Here is a 23,120-nt window from a genome sequence, read left to right on the forward strand (position 1 = left end):
TGCTACCTCATCAGGCAGTGTCCTGTTGGTGCCAAAGGTCAGCTACATCCTGCTGGCACGCTGCTACATAGACAGAGACAGCGCATGAGATGGATGAGAATCTAGTTTGTGTCCCTGTGAATTTGCATCCTGTGTTTTGATGCAGTTTCTGGCTACCCACCTGATTGTGCTGGCATAAGGCTTTTCTACAGGCTTTCAGTGGCAAAGCTGCATCCATAAGCAGGGAGCGGATTCAGAAATGCGCTCTGTGCTGCTGAATGCATCGCTGATGTACGTACCATATTGTACTCAAGAGTACAATATTGAATTTGGGGGCTATAAGAAACACAGCATGCTAGGTTTATTGATTCTAGTGCAAATTACCGTGCTGGTGAGTAAAAATAAAAATACAACTGGTATAAAAATCCTTATATTAGCAAAGCAATCCTTATTAAAATATATGCGTTGGGTCCTATGAGTTGCTAACTTAAGAAAGTAGTTCTTAGGTAAAAGATTTTTTAATACTTGGATGTGTATTTGAATTAAGTATTTTGGCCACAAAGTATTTCTCTTTGGGGGGAAAAGAAAGAGCTGTTAGCTTACTGAAATCTCGTGTTCTCAATTGGGTGCAATCCACAGATAAGTGCATTTTGAATTGACGATGGATACAGTTTACGAATGTTATAGTGAGAGTCAGTTTGGAACAGCCTGAATACCTGATGTGATATAAAACTGTGATCAGTGTCATGAAAGTGGAACGTTTTGCTCAAGTTAGTGCCATATAACTTTTCCCTTCGGAAAAACAACAACAACAAACCGGAGTTTCTTTCTGTCGTCACTTTGGCAATAAGAATATATCAAACTGATAAGAGCCTCTGTTTTACACTGGATTAATTTGTACCAAACTCTGTTTCACACACATGAAAGAAAACGATTTGTTCTGGGAGAGGTTTCTGGAGAAGTCTGAGAGAAAGAAGAGATGGATCTGCAGCAAAAGTCAGCAGTACCCGTGCTTTTCCTTCTTGATCTTTGTTTGGGATAGTACTTGCAGAGCATTCTGTTGTTGTATTTCACTATGTCTTGGGACCAGGAGTTCCATAGGTTCCTAACTCATTAGGAGCAAATTTGCTTTCTGGGCCTGTATGATTCCAAAGGCATTGCTGCTGGAAAAAGCTCTCTGGATGAGCGGTGCTGGTGTGTCAAGGAGCATCATTTTGGGAGTGATCCGCTCAGAAAAAGCCCGGAAAAAATAATCCTAGCCAACCTAGAGCTCAATCAGCCAAATATGCAGGAAAGCCAAGTTATATAAACTCTGTAATCTGTCTCTGCTACTGATTGATAGCTGCTTGGAATGTGCCATGATTTTTATTCTGTTTTTGAAAACTTCTTCATTTTCATTCTCTTTCTTCATCTTAAAGCGATAGATATGAAAAGAGAAGACTGTGGTGTTCCCTACTTTCCTGGTTGTCTGGCGGTTGAACGAATGCAGACCTGAGAAACCATCTGGTTAATTCTCCCAAGCAGAAGCTACTGCTCGAGACTTCTGTCTGGCCTCACCTAAGGTTTCTGTCCTCCTAACAGGCTTAGCATAGGGATGTGGTCTCTGTCCTCTACGTATTGGCTTGAATACTGATAAGAGGTGAACAGGCAGGAAGCCAGCTGAGCAATGACATGTTCCACCGTGTTGCCAGATGTTCAATAATGTCCGCTGGTATATTCCACCGGGTACTCCTTGGAGGAAAATGTTGCACAGTCTCTGCACACAAAGGCACGGTGCAGAGCTGAAGGACTTGCTTGCAGCTGAAAATCGTCTTTCATCTTGGAAACGAAGCTGGCAGCACTGTGTCATCCTTTTCTTTCAAGGGTGGAACCAGTTTCTCCAGACTCAAGGATGAAAGGCATGTGTTGGAGGTTGAGGAAAAAATCTTACCGTTTAAAACAGTGCTTAAATGTTCCTTCAGGACAGAAGTAATGATCTGAATTTTGTTAAAACAACTTAAATCTGGGGGGAGTATTGTCGCTGGTTCCTGGTAATTGTGCTTCTCTCTCAGGCTATCATTTTCTAGAGGCTCACCCTTTTCCTGAAATACTTCCTAGGATAGACAGTAATTCCTCTGCAGACTTCTATTTATCTGTCTCAGTTATTTGTTTTCATTTCTTTTGCTCCGGAGGAAGGGAGTGTCCATTGATTGCTTTTTCAGTAAACTCTGAATTAATGCTGCTTGTGCAGCACCTGGCAGAGAGGGGTCTTAGTTCACCTCTAGGGCTCTCAGTTATTACTGTAGTTCTAACCAAATCACTGGTCTGAGAGCATTGCCAGCATGGTGAGCTCAGGGAGGCTGCTGGCTGGGTGTTTTTAGGTCTCTGACTTCGGGGCCACATCGCTCCTGCTGCTGATGCAGTTTTCGGCAAGAGCTTTGCCGTGGGTTCAGACTTTGTCAGGCTGGTGAGAAATCTGGGCTACTGTTGGGGACCTACTTCCCCCACACCCATGAGCAGAACCTTTGTCTCTGACACAGCGCCTTTGTGCTCTGTCATTGCTCCTGCCCATGCAGGACTGGGGCTGAGCTGCAGGAGCTGGGGTGGGCACCCCCAGGTGGGTGAGTGTGCTGCTGTGGGCCTCACTTAGAGCCTGAGGTCTTTGAGGCCCTGTCCCCAGGTGGTAGTGAAGATGAGGAGGTGTTTCTAAAGATATTTTCACCCATTTTCCATCCCTCTGGCCTCCTTATTCCCGCGCTACAGCATGGGGTACCCTATGTTGGTAGGGGCGCACTACACTGGGAAAGGATCCCCGTTTCAAATCTTTCTCCATTGACAGTGGGAAGGAGGTGCTGAGAGCAGTGTGAGAACTGGGGTGAGGTGGGAGCGGGCTGCATGGAAGCACCCCATAGCGATGCTGGTGTTGGGGGGGGATCCAGCAGCTGCACAGATACCCGCTGCCCTACCTGGCTTACTATCCCTATTACTTATAGCAAAATCAGTGTTCACGGGGCTCTGTTTGGTAATACAGCCATTGCTACGTCAGCCTGCTTGGTCCATTGTTTGGGATAGCTTTAATATGGAAAGTGTGAAGAGAAAATGCCTTTTATTATATTTTAAGGCAAGCCAGAGTGATTTCCAAATGTAGTCAAGCAGTGAAAGACTTGCCAATAAAACAAATGTCATTTCCAGCTTAGAGGTGATATTTATGCTACCCTGTCTCCTTTCTATTTATTATATATATGTATATATGGAAATGATTGACTTTTGTGATAAGAAGCTTTAGTTTGTTCAGTGTGCTTTAGTGTCTTTTATTTTATCCACTGAGTTACTCTAAGAAGTGCTCTAAAGTTTTAGTTATTTTTGATCAGCTATACCAATTACCATCTCAGTTTTTCACACTGTAGAAAGACAAACTGTCATCCTACCTCCCAAAGGTTTCTAGAACCGTTTGTGGCATCTGTTTAGCAAGAAGTTCTGCCTAAGAAGCAGTTCTCAAATCTATTTTTTTTTTTGCATCTGAGCAACTCTTTTGTCCCCAAGTGCAGCAGTTCATCCATCCATCCTTCTCAGTGGGTACTAGCTACAAAATAGAACATCAACATTTCAGTTTAATATTGAATATAGGAAGTTTCTTACTAAAATGGGGAATAACTTTATGGTCAGAGTCATGGAGCACTGGAACAGGCTGCCCAGAGAGGTTGTAGAGTCTCCTCCTATGGAGATATTCAAGACTTGTCTGGATGCTTATCTGTGTGACCGAGTGTAGGGTACCTGCTTTAGCAGGGGAGTTGAACTCATCTCTTGAGGTCTCTTCTAACCCCTGCAATTCTGTGATTCTATGAATACTGGTTTGCTGAATGACCTTTGATGCACGACCACATTGAATGATGTGGCCAAGGTCTGGTTAAGTCTGAATTAGATCTTGCGTTGTTTGATTTCCTCTCTCAACTCCATACTTCTCTTCTTTGCAAGCTATATTAAAAGCTTTCATCCTTCAGTGCTTGCTTTCTCCTCAGAAGGCCTTGTGAAGAGCTCTGCGTGAAGCCAAAAGCAATATTAGTTTGTGGAATCAGCTTTCAGTATGTGCTGAAAGTTGTGTAATCACCACCTTACCTCTCAGAAAGACCGGGTGCTTTCCTTTGGTACATCTCACAAACATGTGGAGCCTGGGAAAGTTGTCTTTCTCAGAAACTCAAGAGACCTGACTAAAAAATTATATAGTCTGGAAAGGTATCAAGAGTTTCTCCCTCTGAGTTCAAACCTAGGCCCATCTTGACGCTGTGTAAACTCACCAGATGCTTTCTCCAGGCTACAACAATATTTTGATGCCAGAGAGTATTTGAGGAAGAAAAAAAGAGTGAAATGAAACTTAAAAAAATCATAACTACAAGAACATAGTAGAAAAGTGCTATTTAAGCTTCTGATTCTTGTTGAAACATAATGTAAAGCATCAATATGCACAGGAAAAGAATGATGTGCAAAGAGGGGAGCTAGATGTTGAAAGTACTCCATGGTCCAAAGGAGAGCTCTGATCCAGAACCAGGGCTTTCAGGGAATCAGAAGTGATGTTTCAAAGCTGTGTTCCCTACAGAGATGGCAACGTAGCTGCCTTTAAATGAATGTGCATTCAAAAAACCTTTTGGCACAATGTAGATATGTTTTACCTACATTTAGTGAAGTGAAACAGGAGCATTTTAACATAATGCCCTGCTGGAAAGCATATGATGCTGTGATTTCAATTTACTTTAAGGTATTGGACTGAAACTGTGGTGGCCCAGAAGTTGCTTCAGATGCTGTTCATCTTTGCTGCCTGCATCTGAGCAGCATGGATGGTGGATGTCAGTGCCCACTTCTTGGGCCTGGTGCATGTGAACTGCAGCTCCCGTGCTTAGAGATGTGGTTACTTTTTAGCTGGTTTAAATAATATTTGGTTTTAGATGGTTTAGATATTTATGAAGCATCTTGAAGTCCACATAAGACAGGTCATTCAGGACTATGCATGTGTAAGCAACTTGTCTCTCCTTTAGAGCAGCTGCCTAAGCAAGTTTTGCAATTAAATATTGTATATTTTGGACTGCAGCTCCACAGTGTGAGGGATTTGGCAGCAGTGCTGGATCAACGAGTTCCTGCCCCTGGCACTGCCCATAGCTGCAGGACGAGGGCATTTAGGGGAGTGCAAACTGGTGTAGGTGTAGGATTTACCTTCAGTATCTTGTGCATCAAGAAGACCTTAACCCTAGTAATGTCACTGGCCCCCAGTCTTACCAACCACCAAAGACATTGTAAAATGTCCTCAATAAAAGGACATAAAAAGGAATATAGCAGAATAATCCCTAAGCTGCCAAACGCTGACTTGAGAAGGGCTTTTCATTTGGTGAAGAAGCCTCCTCCCATCATACAGTCTGTCAGAAACAGCTTGTGGGGCTGGTGTGGTTGTCCACACTGTCATGGGAGTAGGCTGGGACTTGGTGGGTCAAGTGCTGGTGTCAAGGAACACCCAGCTGCAACCATTCCCTGCTCCCAGCTCTAGAGCACTGATGTGCTCTATGAGAGCATGGAGAGTGCTGATGTCTGCACAGCGCTTTAATGAGGTAAGCAGTGTATTGTTTGCTGTTCATAATAACAAGCTCCCAAGTCTCCAGATAAGCAAATCGCTTTAGAATAAACTAGACTTGGAGATCTGAACTTGAGTGTCCTGAGGGGAGAAGCAGAGACATTCAGGTGATGCAGTAAGGGAAAAAATCTGGCATGTATTTCTGCTGTGATCTCTTCATAGCAACCCAGGGAGCTGCTGGTCAGTTAGTCTCACTTCAATGTCTGTCATGATGGAAAACAAATAAAGAGATTATTGTGTAAATGTTCAGATGATAACTGGTTTATATACAGTGGGGAACGTGCATTTCTAGAAAACCATGCAAATTATGTGCAGCTTTTATATTTTTGAAGCAACTTTAACAAGGTAGGTGATATGAAATTCATGGTGGATATTAATTTGAGACTGAGTTTAGGAATTAATGGAGACATTTATGCAAACACCTTTGCATCAAGGATAAATCTGTATTTTTTAATTATTTTATTTTGCTTTCACAAATTATTTGGAATTTTAAATGAGTATTATTATTGCAGTTTGTGGAAGGTTATAGCTTTGAAGCATTGAACCTGCCAAAGGACATGGAGAGTTCGAGCAAAACGTGCTATTTCCAAGAGGAAATTCAATGTCATGAAGTTATGGCAATGAAACTGAAAGGAAAAAAAAAAATCCAAGCCAAACTGTTATCAATCAAAAGCCAGAGAGAAAAAAAAAACCACATAGTAGCAGTGGGGATCGGGATCTGGGTGTTAATAGATAACAAATTAAACACACCACAGTGCAATTTGTGAAAATGCTGTTCCGGGCAATGTTCCTAATGTTTCTGCTACTTTTTAATCCAATTCTTCCCTATAGGGGCTCAGTTTTGCATTCCCCTCAGTTTCTTATACAAAGCTTGTGGAATCATAAAACAGAGGTTGCAGATGGTGTATAGTAAAGTAATTTCATGATTTTGTTTAAAGCTGTCTGCAGTGGGGGATTTTGTGTCTGTGTCCTGAACATATGTTTGGATTATTATATGTCATGGTGATGGTTCTGAGTTATATTTATTCCTTGTATTCCTTTTAAGTCCTCAATGATGGTTTCTTGCTGAACAACATAGGAGGGACCAGGAATACTCCATGGAGAAACAAAGAACATATCCAAAGATTGTTGAGCAAACAAGGGAAAGAGATAGTCCAAAAAGTTAGGAAAATGATATTAGGCTTAGGCAAGTAATAGTGAGAATGCAGATAGAACTGGCAATACACAGCGTAGAGGACTGACAGGAAACTATTGAAAGTAACAGAGAGAAAAAAACTACTGCAAGTGACCCGTGACCAAAGAAATAAGCCAACAAAAAATAGGGTAAGTGGAACAATATTTTAGGAAAAATATGTAAGTAATGAAAAAAAAAGAAAGAAAGATTTACATCATTTCTGGAGTTTGGTGCGTTCGGAATGAGATTAGCACTTGCAGTGGGTCGGGTGTAACTGGGTTCTGTGGAAAATCTGAAGAACACAACATTGTTATGGTTAAGTACTTGCCATCTTCCCCTTTTGTCAGGAGACTTCATTAAATCGAGAAAATTACTAAGTGTTCAGGCTTTCTGCTGTTAATTGACATTAGTCGATTAGGCAGAAAGAGATGCTCAACCTTTTGGGTCAAGGTGAAGGTTTGTCCCAGCAGCTCTGTACCTGTTTCACATGGGTGAACGAGATGTTCCCATGTGCCAGTGCTGAGTGTTGGCGAGGCAGGGACTGTGAGGGACTCCCAAGTGTCTGAGGAGCCCTGATTTCAGCCAGCTCCTCCGTAAAGTTGCGTCTTCACCCTCTGAGCACTCCTCACTGCTTGTGGCAGGGACAGCCAGGGACAAATGTGGAGCTTGAAGCCCGGTCACAGCAGCATGAGGGAGCTGAACAAATGGAGGACTTCCTACCTGCCTTCTCTTCCCAAAAGTGCCTTTCTTCCTTCCAGCACCAAAATGTGGTATCTCCACTCCCTAAGGCTCTCCTGAACCACTCCCAGCAGAAAAGGGAAAGTTCTGCAGTTTTCTCCCTTCCCTTTGCCTCACTGCTGTGGGCTCTTGGGAAGGGTGGAGGAAAAATGTGTCAGTGGAAAACAAGGAGTAAAGTTGTGATGTACACTGCGTGGCTTTTCTGAGTCTGCCTTCATCGAGGCAGAGCAAAAATAACTTTAAAGAGGAACAGGTGGATTCCGGTCTGGGTCTGTGCCTTCAGTGGGCTGCATGATTGCATGGCTTAAAAGCTTTGCAGTGAGAGGTGGGTTAAGGAAATGCTCTTCTGTTTCTGGAGACTTTGAGTAAAAATGCAGCTTGAGGTGAAACAAGACCGAGTAATCACAGCATAGTGGTGAATTCTAACATCACCAGACCACGAAGCTCCTTTCCAGGTGTAACCTGGAAGAGTGCAGGGCTCTGGGTGTCAGGGCAGCTCCAGCAGGGCAAATGGAGGCTCCCACGCAGGCCAGGGAGCAGGAAGGTGGTGACAGCGCAGGAATGCGGGGACTGGAGGGCTTTGCTTTGTTTTATCCTTTCAGAGCAGTGAGCCTTTCTTGAGAGGGCCTATCTGTTTCTTGGCTAAATATAGGGCTGCCTTTCTCCTTCCCATTTGATATGTGTGCTCTGCCGGCTGTGGGTGCCAAATTTGTCAGCAGAGCCTGTCCTTTCTGTTCCTCCTGTTGCATTCTGCTCCATACAGCTCCTGAAGGGACCACTGCTCCCAGCCGGCCTGCTGTTGTGGCTCACAGCTGGAGCAGGCTGGAGGGGGGCGGCCTGGGGGGCAGGCCGGGGTTCGGGTGACTCTCATGGGCACCTGGCAATGCCTGTGAGAGCTGGAAGTGTCTGTCAGGCACTGCTTCACCCCAGTTTGCCTCTCATCGTCACGGGCAATATCAAAAATGTCAATCTTTGCTGATTCCGTTTTTCCTCTTTGGCCCAAAAGGAAATGTTTCAGCAGTCGCTGTATTTTTCCTGCTCTGTATTTCTTTTTGAAGGCATTTGGCTCAGAGATCTCTTCTTCCTCCCCTTTTCAGTCGTCCTTTAGCAAGCAGCTGTTTCTAGAGGAGTTCAGAATTTATAGACCTTCACTAGTGACGTGACGCTAATGCTAATGGTAGTGCTGCCATTTCCTGCAAGGGTGTCACTGATTGTGGGTGAGGTGGGGGACTCCTGTGAGATGTGTGTATAGCTAAGACCAGCGGTCACATGCCAGATCAGCTCAGGAGGAGCCCTAACACCCTTCTTTTCTGTGGTAGGCAGGAACCAGTCATTAAAGAAATAGTAGAGGATTTAAGGATTAATGGTTCCTTATGGTTAGTGGTTTGGTCTCTTTTGAACTAGACAACATTTGTAGCAATTTTTTATTTTTATTTTTATATTCAGAAATGCCTGGGAACTTGTCTACTTGTGTTTAGAACACATTTTCACTCCTGCCTCTTGGAGCTGAAATAGGGAATTCCACAGTGCAGTTACATACTGCACGGGAAAATACCTGCTAGTGCTGACAGGGGCCTGTCTTCTTGTACAGAGGGAAAGCAACAATGAATGTAACCTCTTCTAGGAATGATAAACCCTGAATGTATAGGGTTTCAGGAGAGCAAATTGAGTTGCAGAAAGTGTTTAATTCAGTTTAATTGCAGGCCACTTTTGAAAGGCAGCCCATAGCCATTCATTCCTCTTACTGCCCTGCATCAGTTACAGCAGTTGAGTGACCTCAGGGTGAGTCAACCTGACAGAAAATTGATTCCCCTTTTAATTTTCCACTATTTTGATTAATTGATCCACTATTTATTGTCCTTCCAGCTAGCAGCCTTCCCAGCTAGCTCACAGCAGAGGGATGCAGGAAATCCCTCCATCTGGCATCTCAACACCAAATGGGTTAAGTGCACCGTGAGTCTACGCAGGGTCTCAGTGGTAGCAGTGTTTGAGAAGTGTAGAGCAGCAGGGCAGTATATGGCACACACTGTTTGTCTAACATATCACATAGATACAGTAGCTTTTCAGGGCTTTCTCGTTAAGTGAGGAACTTCTTTGTTTTTTGTAATCCACTAAGATAAACTCCATCCTCAGTGACGTGGAGACAATAGCCACCTAACTTTGAACAGAGCATAGTTTATCAACTGCCCTGAGCACAATGGGCTGGTCTCTATTGTGCTGGCATAGGAGGAGCCTCATAAATGTAGTTATCCAATGTGTTTCCCTGACCTCACTTGGAAAAAAAAAAATCCCACCAACTGTGCTACAAATTGTAACTACATTTTTCCTCCTCTCTATCATTCCTTTCCAGATCTTAGATCTAGATTTTCCATTACAACATGAGGCTTCAATGCACTGCTGCCTTGTATAATGCAGAGTGCTTATCCACAAATTGGCAGCGTCTTTATGTTCCAGTGCTGCAGAAAAGAATTCGCTTGCAGATGAAATGATAGCTACTGTCAAGCTTACTTAAGCATTTGGATTTAACTTCTGAATTTAAATTAAAAGAACATTGATTTGTTCAATTTCCTTTCCTTTGTATATATCTCATCATTTAATTAAAATATTACCAATTTTGCCATCATTGTATTGCTCATATAACAGTACTCAACTAAGAGTAAGCGTGACACTTAAAACAAAAAGAACTGAGTCAGATAAAGAAGTCCCAAAGCTCAGACCTTGAAGAACCTTAAAGGTTTTCTAATAGAGATCTAATCACAAAACTTAGTCTGAATTTTAAAAACAAGAAGGGGAACATCAGAGTCTCCCTTCCCCCACTCAAAAAGGCTGCAAAGTTTTGTTAAGAAAATAATCAGAAGAAGCTCTGAGTAATGTATGTGCTCCCAAGGAATGCTGTGATCTGGCTGGGGGTCATCAATGGCTCTAGTTGCTTGTTTGCTGCACACACGGTATTTTCCTCCCTTCTGCTGACAGTCTGTCCACATTTGTTTTGGTTGGATTCCCACAGAAAATATTAGAATGTAGGCTTATGTGTCATGACAACAATCAAGTAACAGAATTGCCGTGTTCTTGTTAGTGTCCATCCAGTGGATGCCATGGTTTGTGCTCAGTTACCTCTTGCAGTATTCATTGTGCTACACCAATGAAACAATTACTCATCTCACAGTGCAGAGCAAAACACTTTGCTGTTGAATCATACTTAGGAGGTGATTCCAGAAGAATTGATAAATGGTCATGACAGCAGGAGGGAGGAGGTAATATGGAAGCTATTCCTGCGTGAAATTCTGCCACAGCTTTCCAACCAATTGAAATAATATGCCTTGAGAGATGACTTCTCCATCTGAGAACGTTACCTGGACACAAGATCATCTTAGAGGCAGCCGTTAGAAGAGCCTGTGGAACCCAGAGGTCTTTAACTTTCTCTGCTATTGCTTCAGGAGTAGTTTTCCACCAAAGAGCAGGAAGAATCCTAGAGTTATCATTTCCAAGAGTCACTGCTGGGCTCACCACACTACCCTAATGATTTATGAATAATCACAGAAAAAAATAAATCAAATTTGACTTAGATTTAGATAAACATTTCAGCATGTACGGAGTTTTAGAGATATGAACAATTTTTGGACTACAAGCATGCTCAAAGATATGTGAGTACTTAGGTGCTACCTTGAATCACAGCCATTGTCAGTGGCTTGTGACTACTTAAAGTGTAAGAGAGGGATTTGTATTGCACTTTGAATGTTTCACAAATGATTTTGAATAAAGTAACACAATACCAAGAGCATTCGTTCACAATTCAGCAGGGTCACTAGGATCCAGTCTAGGATCTTCCCTTTTATCAGAATTATTTAGACAGTAAACAGGCATAGCAGGCATTGTCTTCTGGATCCCTTCAGGCTGATGGAACAGTTCACAGCAACTATTTGTTCATCACTGCATTGTGCTGGTAGCTCTCATAGGTAACAACCAAGCAGGATGTGTGAGTGCTGGCTGCTTATATTTCAAGCAAGGAACCAATCATATTTTCTCCAAATATCAGTGCAAACCATTGAAACTAGCCCAGATGCTAGAAACAACAGTAACTTGTGTCACGATTCACCCATTGTTGGTATCCTTTGTTGAACTGCCTATCTGTAGAATAATGCTGAGGCCAGAGCACCAACAGCAGCAGCAAAATGCTGCTTCCTGCCTTCTTACAAGTTCTTCTTCTTTACCTTCAAAAAGGGAGCCACCCTTTCCATGTCAGGAAGCCTTCAAGGGTCACTGCTCATGGCCACAGCTCTGTTTTTCTTTGGAGACTCTTGTGGGCCTGAAGCCAGGCTCTTTGGTCCTCACGGGACAATTCAAGTGGCATCATTTCAGGGCCGAACTAGTGGTGAGGTTGTGCTAGTGAAGGGTCTGGTATGCATCCTTGCCTGTGGCTAGAGCTAAGTCAGCAGGGATTGCTCAGGCCAGTGTTTCTGGTCAGCTGTGTCTGTGGCTGTCAGCAGTATAGGGCTTCTCCCATGGAGAAGCAGTGGCAGCTCCTGACGCAGTCTCCTGATTTCCTCAAGCTGTTCTGACTAGCACGCCGCCCTGGGTTTAATGGCAATTGGTCACATGAAGATGTTCGTTTCCAGTTACTGTTCAATGTATTTGATCATCTTTGTTGTAATCCCATATCCATTTCTTCATTCTTTATTTGTCTATGCCATCTTTTCTCATATTCTGTGCCTCACGAAGCCTTTTTTCCCCATTTATGGGGGAACAGCTTCAGTTTTTTGCAATGTATAATATATAATTTACCTGTTCTGAATACACTGTATCTTAATTAAATGGAAAAATCAAATTGCTTTGCAAATTTCAGCTTAATGGTGGATGCGGAGAAGGCGTAAATGAAATTGGGGAGTGTCACCTTGCTACCAGGCCCAGGGAAATCTGCAGATCCTTTGATTCCTGGCCTTGATATCTTCTCTTTGAGTACGTCAGTCTGGGTTTTGTGGGTAAATTTTTATCTGACTTTTCATTGAAACATCATCAATAAACTTAAATCTTAAATAAAGAGGCATTATTTGTGCTGTCGAGTTTACAAAGTACATCTTTATCTACAGTGAGAATTGTGGAACCCTGTTATTATAGCCACAGTGATAAACCTTATAAAGTGATTATAGATATTCTTAGCAATTTGAATGGAACAGGAAATGAAAGGTGTCCATTCAATCCCTGTAATTGCACTCATATCAGTACTTCAGCTATACCAGCGAAAGATCACATTTCTAAAGGGGCTTTGCAATACAGGGCCAACCTTGTGTGAGGCTTGCGTTATATATGCAGGAAGGCAAAGGCATGACGGCTGCTGGTGGGGAAGAAGGAGAAGGAAAGAGGAAATAGCTGCCCCCCCTGTTTCCTTTCCTCCAGCTGTGCCACTCAGCTGTTTGTAGTTCAGAGAACAGAGACAGTGAAGCAGAGCGTGGCAAAAGAAATGAAAGAGTTAAAGTGACTCGGAGAGAAGCAGGGACAGTGTGGGGCTGTGGAAGGAAAAAATGCTTCCCAAAATGGATCAAAAACAACAAATACAAAGTGTACTGAATGAACTTTTGTTTTTGCTTAAGATTAACTTAATTTTTTTTAGAAGAGTGAAAAACACTTTCTCCAACAACGCGAACCCTGTGTATATTTACCTGGGGCTTATAGACACAGCTCATATGACAAGTCTGGCTCCATAAACTCCAGCTAAGAAGCCTGGATCAGCAAAATTCAATCTGGAAGCTGTCTGTAAATGTATGAAATGTGTCTGAGGTTTCCAAGTTAACTAATAAAGTCGATTTCTTTTTGTAAAGGATGTAACAGTTTTATACAAGAATACTGAAACCCATGGAAATCAATTTTAAGCAGCCAGTGCTTCAGCTGACTTCAGTTTTTATTTCACCAATAAAGAAATGCTGATCCCATAAACAGGGGTCTATTTGTGAATATGTTTAATTATTTGTTGGGGATATTTTTGTCTCTTTTTACTCACCGGAGGCTTTCAGCAGTTTCATGCTTCAAATAAATCTTAGGGAAGAAGTTAAAGCAAGCAGTCAGCTGCTCTAAGACTGATCAAATAGTGCTTTTCAGCATGTTTTACTAACTGATGAACAAGTGATCCCATTTATAGAGCATACTACATGTTGACAGAGTGCATTACTTCATTTTGCCGTATTGGCAATTTGAGATCTTAACAAAACAATGCTGAGGTTGCTCTCATTCTGCATTGCTATCCTTGGAATGCTTCTCGGATTTTCATTAACTCTGTCACTGCAAGATATCCCAGATGGAGGCAGGTTTTATTGGGGGGGGAGTAATAAACATTAGAGACCAGAGAGTTGTAAACGGCTTAAATTCTTTGTCCTACATGGATGAATTCCTTAGGAGTCTGTGGTGTTTTCAGCATCTGTAGCTGCTTGGTCTAGCAGGAACTGATACCCCCCAGCTGCTGAGTGGGGAGAAATGGTCTTAAACTTATGCAGTCCATGAATATAATCCTCAGTACAAGCTGTAAGCCTCAAGATTCAGCCGCGTGTTTGGCTCACAGCTTTCTGGCTCTGCATAGAGGCACAAATCGCACATGGAGCCACTTCCACGCTTTCTTTCCCCTTGAACTTTTCAATCAAGGGAGAAGGACAATGAGGAGGAAAAAGAGCACAGCTCTGCTTCAGTGCTTCATTATTCCAACTTTCCCATGTCAGCTTTGACTTCGTTGGTATTGCATCAGTTTCAAGCTAGAGTAAAGCTGTGGAGGATCAGAGGGAAGCTTTCCAAAGCCTGTTCTACAGGCATGTCCCACCAGAACAGTTAGAGCAGGGCAAGTCACCAGAGAAGAATTTACAGAGGAGCTAGGCGTCCTTGCTGCCCAATGGGAGCAGGCTCGTGTGGGATTCCTAAGAAATTGCTGTGGTGCTTTCAATTCATAGTTTACCTTCTTCCAAAACAATTGGCTGAGAATAGGCCAGCGTCTTTATACAACCCAGCAGTTCCCAAGCTATTTTGCCCAGGGGAATCTTCTCCTCCCAGATTAGCAGAAGTGTCATTGCTCAGTGCGGTGGTTTTGCTACCTCTTGACACAAGAGGCAGTGGGCTGTGCTCTGCTTTCACCTTCCTGCCACCCCTGCAAAGAGAAAAACCCCAGTCTGGGATACACAGGAATGATTACACTCAAGCCAGGAGATACTCAAAGTATGTGCAGCAGCAAGGGAATGTGCAGCTTAACACAGTACAGCTCTGCAAAGTAGAGAAAATGTGCTTGGATGGTGGTGTATTTCTTATATGAGTCATGCTTTCATGTTTCTGTTCCCTTTTTAAAATCTCTTTCTTAACAGTGCTTGCGCTCAGAATTCCAGTTTCCAGGTAACAGTGAGAATCAGACACCCAAGTCCTCGATGATTTAGCCTTTCACTGAATACAAATGGGAGGCACTTGTTAGTACTAACACACTGTAATGCTTCAGCATTACATACATCTCTTTTGGCCCGAGTTTTAATTCCTGGGGAAGATATGCATCAGACTTCACTACTGTGCCTTAAAGACAGCAAGTGCTGTCAGGGCTTCTGCAAGAGAGAAGAGAAGTGCAACAAATGCACCTTTTCCAGTAGTTGACTAGTTTGTGTTTTCAGCAGTGTGCACTACACATACTGGGCCTGTGTGAGAATCCTTTAGAGTAAGGAGTTTTACCTGGACAAATAAGATTGACCTTCTTGCAAATCCCTTCCCCAGGTTCCAACCTGTGTGCATTTTGGTTTGTGTTTTGGAAACACGTGGTGATTGAAACAGACTATTCGAGAGAAAAGATGTGCAACATCTTTTTTGCTTTGGGTAGCACAAAGACGTGCTATAGACATCAGCATGTACATGTATCTGTGATGGCATCTTCCACTGGTGGATGCACACAGTCTGTACAGTTGGGTCTGGAAATCTATTCAAGGGATCAATCGTGGTGTCTACTTTAAATTGATATAGACTGCTTTAGACTAGCTCTTCAAGTGCTTCTGTGTCAGTAGAATAGGCTTTCCGTGGGGCATAGACGCCTACTGAACGTATCTGAAAATGAATAGTGCCTGTAGCACTTAAACATATATTTATTTTATTGATTTGTTTGTTTGGTTTCCTACCAGCTTTACAGTATTTTTAGAGTTAAGGCAAGAGGCAGTCAGGGTGTTCAAGATTCTGCGTTTTCCCATCTGTCTTTGGAATGCTAAAGTCAGTTCCCTCATATTCTCCCTCGTTTGTTATGACAGGAACGCTTGAATCATTAGGTGATTAAAGTTTCTTACCAGGAAGTAAATCTGCTTTGATGCTCCTGCAGCAAGTGAAAACAGAGGTGGACTTGCAAACAGGGAAAATGGTGCTCAAATAAAAGTCATTGCTGATGGAAGTCCTCAGAAATCCATACGATGAAATCGCAACCACATCTGTTCTTCAGAGCGAAACCTTACAGTGAATGTATATTGTTAGAACATGCTGTAAAATCAGTCATTCTTGATGTGGTGGACAGCCACGTATACAAGTTTAAATTACCTCACGAAGAACTCGCAGCATGTGGCTATTGCACGCGATTCCATTTTATAAATCAGAAAGAACTGAGATTTCAAAAGCCATTAATCACAGTAGTTGGTAGAAATTTTGCTGCAATGAAAAAAGCCCATTTGCTGGCCTTCGGCTCTTTCATTTGAAACTCCTTGAATCCACTTCTAATGAAGACAAGAAAACTCTTCCTGGCTTACAAACAGGCTCTAGTCTCTGAGTTTACCATGGTGAGAAAACCCATCTGGGCTGTATATGGCCCTTCCACGCCATGTGCCAGTGCCACGACCTTAGGGCTTTGCAGGACTGTGGCACATACAAGTTCCTTGGCAGTTCCCAGGCTGGCTCTCTGGATTCCCAGGCTCCCTGCCCTGCAGCTGGGATGTCCCGGGATGCCCCCAACGCTGTCATTCTGAGGGTGGTTTTGCAGGAGCTCCCCCAGGGCTTGGAGAAAAGGAGAGTTTGTGTCAGGTTTGTTGTTAACAGTTGTGGTAGCGGTACCCAAGGAGGCTGCTTCATGATTTGTCGTTTTCTGGCTCAAAAAAAGTGTACCAATTTACAGTTCACAGGAAATTTTAAGATGCTGGCTTTGGTCTCAGCTGGATGGAAGTCAGATTTTGAAAAGCATGATTCCTTATCATCTGGAAAGGGATCTCTTCAGCTAACTCCTTTGAATGCTATGAATAATACCCTGACTCTAACTGACAGCCGAAATTTAGAGCACAATGATACAAAGCCCATCAGCTTACCTGATAACCAAAGTATTGGCAACTGCAAAAACTTGACGTGTGTAACCATTTCAGATGTAGCCTGAAACTTGTTAAACAATGGCTTCTTTTGAAGACTTACTAAGAATGACGAATATTGTTGTTGTTGGTCACAGCAGTCTTGGTCCTGTTTCAGTCTTGAAAACTGGTTTACAGATGACAACATTAAAACAAACTTACAGTAGTGGCATTACTTCTTGGGAATTTGTTCCATAATTATTACTCTGCACACCAAATGGATTTGAACAATTCTACCCACAAAACAGCATGGAGTAAACTTTAGTTATGTGAAATAACCCTTCTCCTTCCCAAATTCTTGACAAATATCCATATGATAAATTTAGATAGAAGCCCTCGCTTCTGTCAGTTGTTAATAGGCATTTCTATTTCTAGTCAGAGAGCAAATCATGTATCTGGAGCTGATTTTTTTCAAGTTAGTGGTTGTTATTTTTCTTGAATAGCTGCAATTTCTGTAAAAGTCACACATAATGGAAGAAAATTGTGCCCTTCTCCCTCTACAGTTCTCAGAACACGTTTTAGATAGGAGGGTAATTGATAGCGAGAACTCAGCCCAGTGGTGCAGCTTATAGTGAAGGCGAGTTGCAAGGAGATAAACAAGGAAGGAAATGCATGGAGTTATGCCCACTTTCAGTAACCAGAAAAAGCTCCCAGCGAGTTGTTGTTTACCCAGATGGGTACTGTCTACATTTGCTGAGATTTTTTGTTTGTGTGTTTAAGTCCTTTAAGCTCTTTCGAAGCTCTAAGCTTGCAAGTTATCTTTGCTTCCATTTTGCTGCTTTTTCTCCTTCACCCATCCCTTTATTTTTTTTTCACTTTATTCCTGTTTGCCTTTTTGGCCCCTTCTATCAGCAAGGAAAACTCAACAGAAAAGCAAATGAGGCTCGAATGTCATTTATCTTCACATGAAACAGTGAGTGGTCCCATTTATTTAAATTGCAGCCTCTGAGGAGAGAAAAATACGGCAGGATACCTGTTAATTTCTTCTCCAGCTCTAAAAACTGAATGAATTATAGTGACTCGCAGAGGGTAAATGTTAATCTTTGTTGAAAAACCATATTATGCTACATGATAGGATCATAGATTTGACTTACAAGTTCGTAGCTTGGAGTTCTAGTTTAAAGATATTATATTGAATTTTCACTGATGCTGGGGAACAGTGTGCAGACACAAGGAATGAGAAGTAGTTTATCATTCTTTTAACATCGGAATCTTAGATTACGTTTCTTTGCCAAGCTGTTGGTAACCGATAGTGCAGTAATGTGCAGTGTCACATACAGAACATCATTCTGTGACTTAGAAATTAAAGGGTATAGTGATTTATTAAATGAAAAAAAATGTTGAATGTAGTAACCAGAATGAAACGCCTGAGTGAAATTCCAGTGGCAGTGGCATCAGTGTTAATGCGCTCCGGGATGTGTGCTAACAGACTTTCTTTATGGAAAAGATTTTGCTAGAGGTTTCTGTGAGTGTCCATCTCTTATACTGAATACTTACCAGAAAAGCTGGTTTTGGCCCTGGGGCTATTTTGTGTATTCCTGCTGCTCCTTCCCAAATGGTGCCCGTCGGGCAGTGGTAGTGCCGGCTGTCCTCATGTGTGGGTGTGGGGAAGGGTGGGGGAAGACTCTTCCTCTTAGCACGGGCTTAGCATTGCCATTCCTAAGAACAGATGCTATTCCTACCTCTTTGAATGAAGAGTCTGTGTGAACCTACCTCTGTGAATGAAGAGCTGAAACTCCAGCTTCCTTGCTGCTGATAGGAGTAACGCTCGGGCAGCTGTATGCCTTAAGAGCTGTAATGGTGTCATGCTCTTCCAGTGCACCAAATCTCATATAAAGGGGCTTCAGATATCCAGAAAATTATAGTAATAACATTCTTCTAAAATCGAATTTATTTTGTCTATGAAGATCTACGTCACCATTGTGAAAAAGCATCTCTTTAAGAGAGATGAGATGGCACTTCATTCTTTGCAGGCATTACATACCGTTCCCTGCAGTTCTGTTACAAACGGGCGAGAAACTACCAACATATTTTGATAGATAGCAAACAAGAACTTCTTCAAAACAACAACAACAAAAGGCTATTTCTGAGCAAAGGATTTTTGTGGCGTACTATCCCTGAATTTTGATTCCTTGCTTTCTAGTGCCTGTTAATGGATGATTGTGCATTTCATATCCTTGTCCGTCATCTTTCCTCTCTCTTCTTTTTGGGAAACAGACTTACACTGTAACTGACCAAGTGAACATTTGGCCGGAATAAGAAAAGTGCTGATTCCCTAAGGAAGAAGTGTGCTGCCAGTATCACGCTTGGCCCTGGTTCAGCAGCTACAGAGGCAGACCTTTTCCAGATTTGGAACTAGCTCTGTGTGGAAGCTGCATTCATAGAGCTATTAGAAAGGTCAAGCAAAACAAGGCTTTTATGCTCGTTTGAAGCTCTTTCACCTGAAAATGTGGGCTGTTTTTGCACCAGGTACGCACTGCTGTTTACAGGAATAAAAACAATCAAGATAGTGAGGCTGTTAAGACCCTTCCTGCGAGTTCTGAGTGAGATGTAAAAGCTGAGCCCATGCCTTTCAACTCCCAGGGTGAGCCTCCCCACTCCGAGGGGCAGACATCTGCACCGAGTGTCCTGGGCAGGCACTTCTGGGGAGCAGTTTGTTTGACCTGTTTTAGATGTCTACTTTGAATGACAGAAATTGTTCCTTGGATGTCTCTGCTTCTTCCCACGTTGCAGGGAAGCCTAGGGTGATAACCTGAGAAGCAACTGTAGGTGTTTAAGTTTAGGGAGGAAGAACCAAGCTGCCTTCCCTACTGGCATCGTCAATGATCAACATTCTAAAACTCACTTACTCATTTACTAGATGCTAGGTTGGAAGCAACTAAAGTATAGCTGAAACATTGTTTGCTCTCCTTTCCTGTTGTCAACATTAAGTGATAAATAGGAGAGAAGGAGTGAAGGTTTTACTGCACTTTACATTTTCAGGTATTATGTACGCACTGTAGCTTCTTAAAGCAGCATAGGGAACAACCACAATGGGAACCATGGCAAACACACAAAAAAATGCAAAGAATCGTACAATTAAAGATTTAAAATTAATTAATGGAAAAAAAACCAAACCTGATTTGTATAGTTTTTTTCTTAATTGAGTAGCCTTGGAGTGAGTGTGCAGGAAGTTAACTATTACGCTTTGTAAGACCTTTGTAAGACCTATTATGCTTCTGTGTGAGGTGTGCACATGCTAACATGAGTTGCATGCATCTATTGGGCAGCCATTATCAGGTGAATAAAATCGGAAGGAAATTTGGAAGGAACACAGGGGACAAAGCATAAATGAATGTGAAAAAGGAAAAGTTAGCCTGAAGTTCTGTGAAGGATCAACATGTTACTGCTAGGGGCAAAATGGCTTAAAATAGGGGCAGGTGATAGCAGGAAACTGAGTAGCACAGCTCTGCCTGGAGCTGCTCATTGCACATCACGGCTGTGCTCCAGATGCTGTGAATTTCACTTGGAGAAGAGAAGGCTCCAGGGAGACCTCGTTGTGGCCTTCCAGTATTTGAAAGGAGCATATAAACAGGAGGGGGTATGACTGTTTACGAGGGTGGACAGTGATAGGACAAGGAGGAATGGTCTCAAACTGAGACAGGGGAGGTTTAGGTTGGATATTAGGAGGAAGTTTTTCACACAGGGTAGTGATGCACTGGAACAGGTTGCTCAAGGAGGCTGTGGATGCCCCATCCCTGGAGGCATTCAAGGCCAGGCTGGATGTGGCTCTGGGCAGCCTGCTCTGGTGGTTGGCAACCCTGCACATAGCAGGGGGGTTGAAACCAGCTGATCACTGTGGTCCTTTTCAACCCAGGCCATTCTATGATTCTATGAAATGTGAAATCAGGTACTCCTTGGCCATAAGGTCTGGCCTTTGAACACACCTTCTCTAATTAGCAGTTGCTTTTACGCTTTGTTACTAGGTACAGAAGAGTGTTGAACTGCACTATTACAGTTCTGAAACCTGGACCTTATCAAATGTTTTTCGATTTTAACTAGGGAAATACTTGAAAAACCCCAGCCTTGTAAGCTCCCACAGTCCTTCATGCCAGCTCCGGCACGCATGTCCCTGGCGAGCTGACCCAGCCTGCTGCATGGGAGCAAACCGTGCACTCATTGTGCTGCATTACCCAAAGAGGCAATGGTAGGAGGTGGAGGGATGCATGGGGGTCACAGTCCGGGCTGCTTCTCATTGACAGGCAATCGCCAGGGCAGACAAGTTCAACCTGAAAAACCTCACCTTTAGTGGTTCTCTTGTAGCCTTCTTGCTATTCTATTTTTCTGCCTTGTCCCATGTTATTCTGTTTGTTCTGCACCTCTGCCTTCGCTAGGCTGTTTCTCCTGTACCTTTTTGCTGTGGATTTCCGTCTCTTCCACACCGTTCTTTTCATTTTGAAGTGTTTCTTGAAACACGGCCCCCAGGTTTTAATCCCAGCCTTCTTTGACGTTCAGCGTTCCCTTCTGCGTCGATCACTGCCAGCAGACAGGGCTAAAGAGCAGGCGGCGATGCAGCCTGGGGGTAGGCATACTGCACGCCTCTCCCTCTGCTTCCTGCTGCTTCCTGCAGCCGAATGCCACAGCTGCCACTGTGGGATGTCCCAAAGCAGTGGGACTCGGAGGAGAGGGCGTGTGTGGAGTTTCCACTGAAAGAAGTAAAAAGCAGAACTTCAGAATGGAGAACCAGGCTCTCTGCTCTCTCTCTTGCCTCGTATTTACCTATTTATTTACTTATTCTTTGCCCGGTGATTTGAAACGTTCAGTTCACAATGTTTGCCTCCGTTGGGTGCTGCTTTCCAATGCGTTCTCTGCCATCGCTCCGATACCTCCCTGCCTCATTTCCCAAGAAGAGGAGTAGCACGGCTCAATAGACAACAGCGGGTTTGATGGATAAATGCAGTTATTCCGTGCTTTGTCCGGGGCAAAGTGAGCTGAAAAATTCCCTCCCTGTGCACGGGAACTCTAAAGATGCTTTCCCCTGCAATGGGAGTGAAGGCCTATGGAGGATGCATAGCTTGCTGGGCATGGCACTTACCCAGCAGGGGGGGGAGGGGGGGGGGGAAGGAATGTTGGCTCAACCTGTGTTTTCTGGGTAGGTATCCTGAGTTTCTACCCAAAGGTGTGAAAGAAAGAGATTACCTTTGTTTACAAGCATTGCAAAGAACCGGTAACCTGTTTGCCTTAGATTTTAAGTCTAAAACAGTGAAGGTCGCTTCTTTCACGTGCATTGTTTCCGTGGAGGAGGACTCGCGGTAACTGGGGGACACGCGGTTGTGCCAGCTTTCTGCAGAGCACTAACAAATGATGACAAAGATGGAAGCAGAAGAGCATCGGGCCCAGCCCAGGCCTGAGGTCAGTTCTCCTCGCTTAGGTGCCTGCCGCTGCCCAAAGTTTATGTATTTTTAAACACTGCCGTGGATGGCAGTGCCACAGCCTCCCCGGGCGAGTTGCTTCTAATTATAACGCAGCGGAGTGGAGTTTTCATTTAGGTTTTGATTCCTTTTCTGTGTGAATCGTGGGCTCACAGATCGGTTTGGGGTGGGAGGACCTCAAGGATTTCCACCCCCGTGGTGGGCAGGGACCCCGGAATCGCACCTTACCAAATGCACGTATTAAGAAAGCAATCAAACGAACAACGACTAAAAGGCGGGAGTTGCATTCGCTCCTCTCTCCCGACCCGCGGGGACGACCGCGGACACCCGGCTCTCCTCCGGCCGTGCCGCTGTCGGGGCTGTGGCGGTGCCGCCGGGCGGAGCGGCGGGCGGAGAGCGGGCCCCCTTTCTCCGCCTTCTTTTCCTCCTCCTCCTCCTCCTCTCCGGGGCTGCCGGCTGCCGGGGCGGGGCGGGAGCGGCGGCTGCCGGGCGGGAGCCCCGAAGGAGCGGAGCCGAGCGGAGCCGAGCTGAGCCCCGCGCCCATGGGGGACTCGGTGTTCGGCGAGCGGCCGGCGCTGCGCTACGCGGTGAGTGCCGCGCGGGGCCGGGGCCGGGGCCGGGGCCGGCTGCGGGCGCCGCTCCCGAGGGGCGGCCCCGAGCAGGTGCCGGCGGGCTGGGGGGCGCCTGGGGCCGGGGGCCGCTCCCCTCGGCTGTCCCGTGCGCGGGGTCGGGCCGCGGCAGAGGAAGCCGTGGGCGCGCTCGGGAAGCGCGGAGAGCGGGGTCCGGGTGCCGCCCGCCCCTGCCCCAGCGCCGCCCCGCACCCCCGGGCGCTGCCTGTCCCGGCTCCGCCGTCCTCTGCGCTTCGGATGATAGCGAGCGCTTTCTTTTTTTTCTGTTTCCTT

The 23,120-nt window shown here is 44.2% G+C and overlaps 1 protein-coding gene across 3 annotated transcripts in view; it reads left to right on the plus strand.

Moving 5' to 3' along the window:
• Nucleotides 1-23,120, plus strand: part of ARHGAP6 (Rho GTPase activating protein 6) — a 309,403-nt gene that overhangs the window by 132,069 nt on the left and 154,214 nt on the right. For 2 of the 3 annotated variants that reach the window (XM_040662377.2, XM_040662387.2), the window contains exon 1: nt 22,696-22,805. The exons of the other annotated variant lie outside the window; for it this stretch is intronic. Coding sequence is in view for 1 of the 2 variants with exons in the window: in XM_040662387.2 (XP_040518321.1) it covers nt 22,761-22,805 (45 nt within the window). In the remaining variant the exon portion in view is untranslated. Of the gene's footprint in view, nt 1-22,695; nt 22,806-23,120 lie in introns of those variants that run through there. 3 annotated transcript variants of the gene reach the window in all.

Source organism: Gallus gallus, chromosome 1 (genome assembly GCF_016699485.2).
Source record: "Gallus gallus isolate bGalGal1 chromosome 1, bGalGal1.mat.broiler.GRCg7b, whole genome shotgun sequence".
Classification (NCBI taxonomy): Eukaryota; Metazoa; Chordata; class Aves; order Galliformes; family Phasianidae; genus Gallus; species Gallus gallus.